At 35.9% G+C, this 4,866-nt stretch overlaps 1 protein-coding gene across 1 annotated transcript; it reads right to left on the minus strand.

Annotated features, from left to right (window-relative positions):
* Positions 1-3,059: 3,059 nt before the first annotated feature.
* LOC106542322 (claudin-8) lies at positions 3,060-3,854 on the minus strand. Its single transcript, XM_014058012.2, has one exon. The coding sequence runs from the start codon at positions 3,738-3,740 to the stop codon at positions 3,060-3,062; it is 681 nt and encodes a 226-aa protein (XP_013913487.1). The 5' UTR covers positions 3,741-3,854.
* Between the last annotated feature and the right edge of the window lie 1,012 nt (positions 3,855-4,866).

The raw sequence follows: 4,866 nt of genomic DNA on the forward strand, positions 1-4,866 counted from the left end.
ATACAACTATGAATGGCACAGAGCCAGAAACTTCCTGTCTCTGATCATTTCTACTCATCCCACTAGATCTGGCAGAATGGACATGCTCCAGGGCTCATCTATTAAACAGCATCACTTAGCTGAATCCAGGATATGTGAAATGGATAAAATGAATTGATGTAAGAAAAAATGAGAAACTGAAGAAAACCAAACTGATGGATTATCTTTACCTGTTACTGCTCTTACCTCTGAGTTCGACTATGTGTAGTCTCTCTTCAAAGCACTCATTTGTAACGAATGTCACAACTATTTAGCTTCATTCCAAGTGCGGAGCAGTGTAGCATGCTAAAATCTAAGTATCAATACTCAAGGAAATTCAAATTGTGAATTAAATAGCAAATATGCACGTAAACACAGAAAGAAAAAGAAAGAAAAAGCAGCCAGGGTTATTTGGGTATTCAATTTAAAACATCTTCAGAATTAAAAAAGAAAAAGTAGTACAGATATACAATTATTCCTATCTGCTCAGCTGAGGAAGTAGTCAGCAGATGCCTAATTTATTCTGTGCTATAGATTGAAGATGAAGGGGGTTTCCCCTCTTAATTCACCAATGGACCTTTAAAATGAAGGCATTTTTGCAAAGTTCTCACCAGCAAATCTTAATAGTTGTACTACTAATGCTAATTATTTTATACTATAAATGCATAATGAAAGAGATCAAATAATTTAAACAGAAGCTATTTATATAGGATCTTCCATAACTAATTGTATCAAAATACCTGAAGTATTTATTTGAAGAACAGAATTAAGCCATGGAGACTTAATTAAAGGCAGACTGCATTTATTTTTTACATCCAAGAATCTAACATAAGCACACTGAAGACATGAAGTCCGAGATGGTAGGAGGTAATGCTGAAACTTGAGGGAAGTAAAGCAAAAAAACAACAACCTTCAATAGAAAGAGAGGGAATGAAACTAAGGATTGTGAATTATACTAACACTTCTTGTACTGGTTTCCAGATTTCCTAAAATATTGAAAATTTGATTTTTCTTTCCTACCTATTTTAAAATTTTACATTAAAGTCAGGAAAATTATTAGGAATTTCAGTTCCCGATTTTAACGACAAATTAGATAATTCTCTATTAGAAGAAAAACACCTTATTTTCTTGTCTGTTAGTTTGTACAGTATCTGGAAATCTGCTATTTGCTCTCCAAATACATTGGTCTACAAATTCTATTTGTATATATATAATATAGACCCCATATATAGGAGCCTTGGAGTTATGGAAGGCTGGAATACTTTGCTGCATAATATGAAGTGAAAGTTTGGAAGGGAGTTTATTCTTTTTTATGCCTAATTCAAATCTCCAGTGCTCAAAATGCCATCATTTAACAACAGAGATTAAAAAGACCACAGATAAGATCATAAATTTCTGTTACTAAGCAAGACAGTTAGGTGAGTTTTGTCCCATTGTATGACCTTTCTTTTCCACAGTTGTTAAGTGAAACACTGCAGCTGTTAAGTTAGTAACACGGTTGTTAAGCTTTCCCAATGTCATTTCTTGTCAGAAGGTTACAAAAGTGATCACATGACCCTGCAACTATCATAAATATGTCAGTTGCCTGAATTTTGATCATGTGACCATGGGGATACCGCAATGATAGTAAGTGTGAAAAATGATCTTTTTTCAGTGCTGCCTTAACTTCAAATGGTCGCTAAATGAACTGTTGTGAGGACTACCTGTATTCCAAATGGCAAATTGTGCAATTTCCCTCAGATCTAAAAATCATCTTGATGTAAACAGCATTTGTGATATTTGAAAGTACATTCTAAATCCAATAATATTTAACAGTAAAATACCTACCGCTATTAATGCAATTGGGTTGCACAGCTTATTCCTATGATTAATTATAAAAGAATTTTGTTTGTTCTTCACTAACTATAAGCTATATGACTATGAACACTTTTAATTTTCAACAATATAAGTAATACTGAATAGTCAACTTGTACTCCACTATAGTCTTATTGCGGTAATCAGTTTCCTGCCATATTTCAGCTCAAGCAAAGGAATGTCTAATTCCTTTTTCTAGAAGAAGAATGCATGTATATAGCTGTGTGATTGATATTATTAACTTTTTAAAACCTGAAAGCAATCTCAGCAGCTATTTTAACACATTGTAATATGAATGGTTGCATTTCCTTTAGGCCTGTCAAATATAAAAATGTAAGTGCTTTGTACATGCAACACATCCTGATAAATATATATATATATATAATATATATATATATATATATATATATATATATATATATATATATATATATATATATATATATATATATATATATATATATATATATATATATATAACTTAAAATAAATCCTACAAGCTACTCATAGATATTTCCCCCCTCAAAATCCATCTACTGTTCAGTCACATGAGATACTTTCCATATTTATTGTAGATTTCACATTTTGAATACAAATTAGATTTACCCAAAGAACCATTGGAAAAGTCACACAAAACTTGTTATCGGATACGATGTGAAATATGTTTAATAATAGCATTTTTTTAACTGCAGAGTGAAATAGAATGCACATCAAATTAAAGTCAGATTACAATTTACAACAAAAACAGACATTAATTATTCAAAAAGCTGTATGTTTACACAAAATATTAATGCTTTTGGGATAAACTAAAGAAACATTTTGACAGAAAATGAAAACCAACTGTTTGAAACATACAATTTCATACTTTCTGACAACTGAAGAACATTTTATTAAAGACTACCTATGCAAATAATCATTTATAGATTTAAAGTGGACATTTCCAAAGTATAAATATGTGAATACTTCTTAGTAGAGATGAATTAGAAAAGGACAAATTGGAAACAAGATCCAGCTTCAAACTCCATTCCTGCTCTGAAATATCTGAAGACATTTCTGTTTTTTTCTTTTAGAGTTCATAGATAAAAGTGGCATTCCAGCATGCACAGTATGTTACTCGAGCAAAGTTCTTCTCACCTTATCAAATTTCATGTTGGATGTAAAAGATTCTTCTTCTTGGATCAAGACAACTAAACATATTGACTTTTAGAATATGCACTCTCAGCTCTTCTTTGAATATTGTGGCTGCGGTGGGTGGTGGGTTTTGAGGGCAATGAGTATCGGTAGCTTCGGGTTTTTTCATCGCAACGGCAGAAACAACATAAAATTGCTCCTCCAGCCACAAGGCAGAAAGCTGAAGCCCAGCCTATATAAAGCGCTTCTCCAAGCTCTCGTTTCTCAGCCACTGTGATGACAGGATTGTAGAAGTCTCGGATAATGTTATGGGCAACAAAACATACTGGGATGAGTACCACAATACCAGTCAGGATGAAGGAGATGCCACCTGCCAGCAGAATGTAGCCTTTGATGCGGTCATCATTTCCTGTGCATTGGGTACACTTCATGCCAAGAACAGCCACTGCAAAAGCGAGGAATGCCAGAGCTGAAGCTGAACACATCAAACCTCTTGAAGCCTGCAAGTCTGGTGGGAGAGCCAGGAGGGAGTCATAAACCTTGCATTGCATCCTGATGGATGCTTGCCTTATACAATTCATCCAGAGACCTTCCCATAATGTCTCAAAGACCACCACATTGTTTTCAATGAAAGCCGTCACTCGCCACTGGGGCATGCCAGTGATGGCAAAGGTCCCAACAGTGCCAATGCCTCCAAGGATCAGTCCTACCATCTGCAATGCAGTCGCTGCCGCCATTTCCTCATTCCAAGTCAGTAGAATGTTGTTCCAGAGAGTTTTCAGTGAATCTTCTTTTACTTCACCGATTCAGATCAGATGTTGAAAAAATAATGTTTCAAAACACCTCATGCTCAGGTACAGAAACTCTGTTAACTCAAACCCATTTCAGTCTGATCCACAGTGATTAGGAGTTGGCTGTCTCTTTGCTGTTTTGAGCATATCACTGCCCCTATTGATTGGAAAGGATAAACTTATCAGTCAGGTTTTACAACTTTCAAAGCAAGTGAAAGGTTACACATAACAAGGCTTGCAAAGTGCACAAAAATCCTCTCAGGGCACACCTAAACCTTTAAGGAAAATAATTTTTCCCTTAAACTTTCTTCTTTTTATCATAAGATCATGGTATATATCTAGATTGTGTTAATATAACAGGGTTTTTTTCCCCCCAAAACATCCCACCAGTTAGAAACCAAAAATATTTTTGGAAAGGTCTAACATAGCATTGAAATGTTTATCATCTTAGAGTTAGACTTCAGATAGAAGACACAAGATAACTTTTATTTTCCTGTACTGACCAGTGAAACAAAAGTTTTGAAAACTACAACTACCGTAGTGGTTAAATAGGAATCCAAGGCAAATTAACCTTGAATGGAGAACAACGTGTTAATGACTGGATTTTTAAAATGTCATATGGAAGATTCAAGCAAAGATTTGCCAAACCTCATTATAGATAGTCTTTGGAATATGATGGCAACTGAGCCTGTTGCTGAGCAATACAATTGTAAATTGTGATCTCTAGGCTGGAATACTGCAATGTGCTCTAAATGGGGCTGCCCTTGAAGTGCATCCGGCGACTGCAGTTAGTTCAGAATGCAGCTGCGCGAGTGATAGTGGGCGCACCGCGGTTCGCCCACATAACACCCATCCTCCGCGAACTGCACTGGCTACCTGTTGATCTCCGGGTGCGCTTCAGGGTACTAATGACCACCTATAAAGCTCTCCATGGTAGTGGATCTGAGTACTTGAGAGACCGCCTCCTGCCGATTACCTCCTTCAGACCAATTAGATCGCACAGATTGGGCCTCCTCCGAATTCCATCCGCCAGTCAATGTCGACTGGCGACTACACGGAGGAGAGCCTTTTC

Source organism: Thamnophis sirtalis, unplaced genomic scaffold (assembly GCF_051295495.1).
Source record: "Thamnophis sirtalis isolate CommonGarterSnake01/CBP01778 unplaced genomic scaffold, rThaSir2_p1.2 scaffold_8, whole genome shotgun sequence".
Lineage (NCBI taxonomy): Eukaryota > Metazoa > Chordata > Lepidosauria > Squamata > Natricidae > Thamnophis > Thamnophis sirtalis.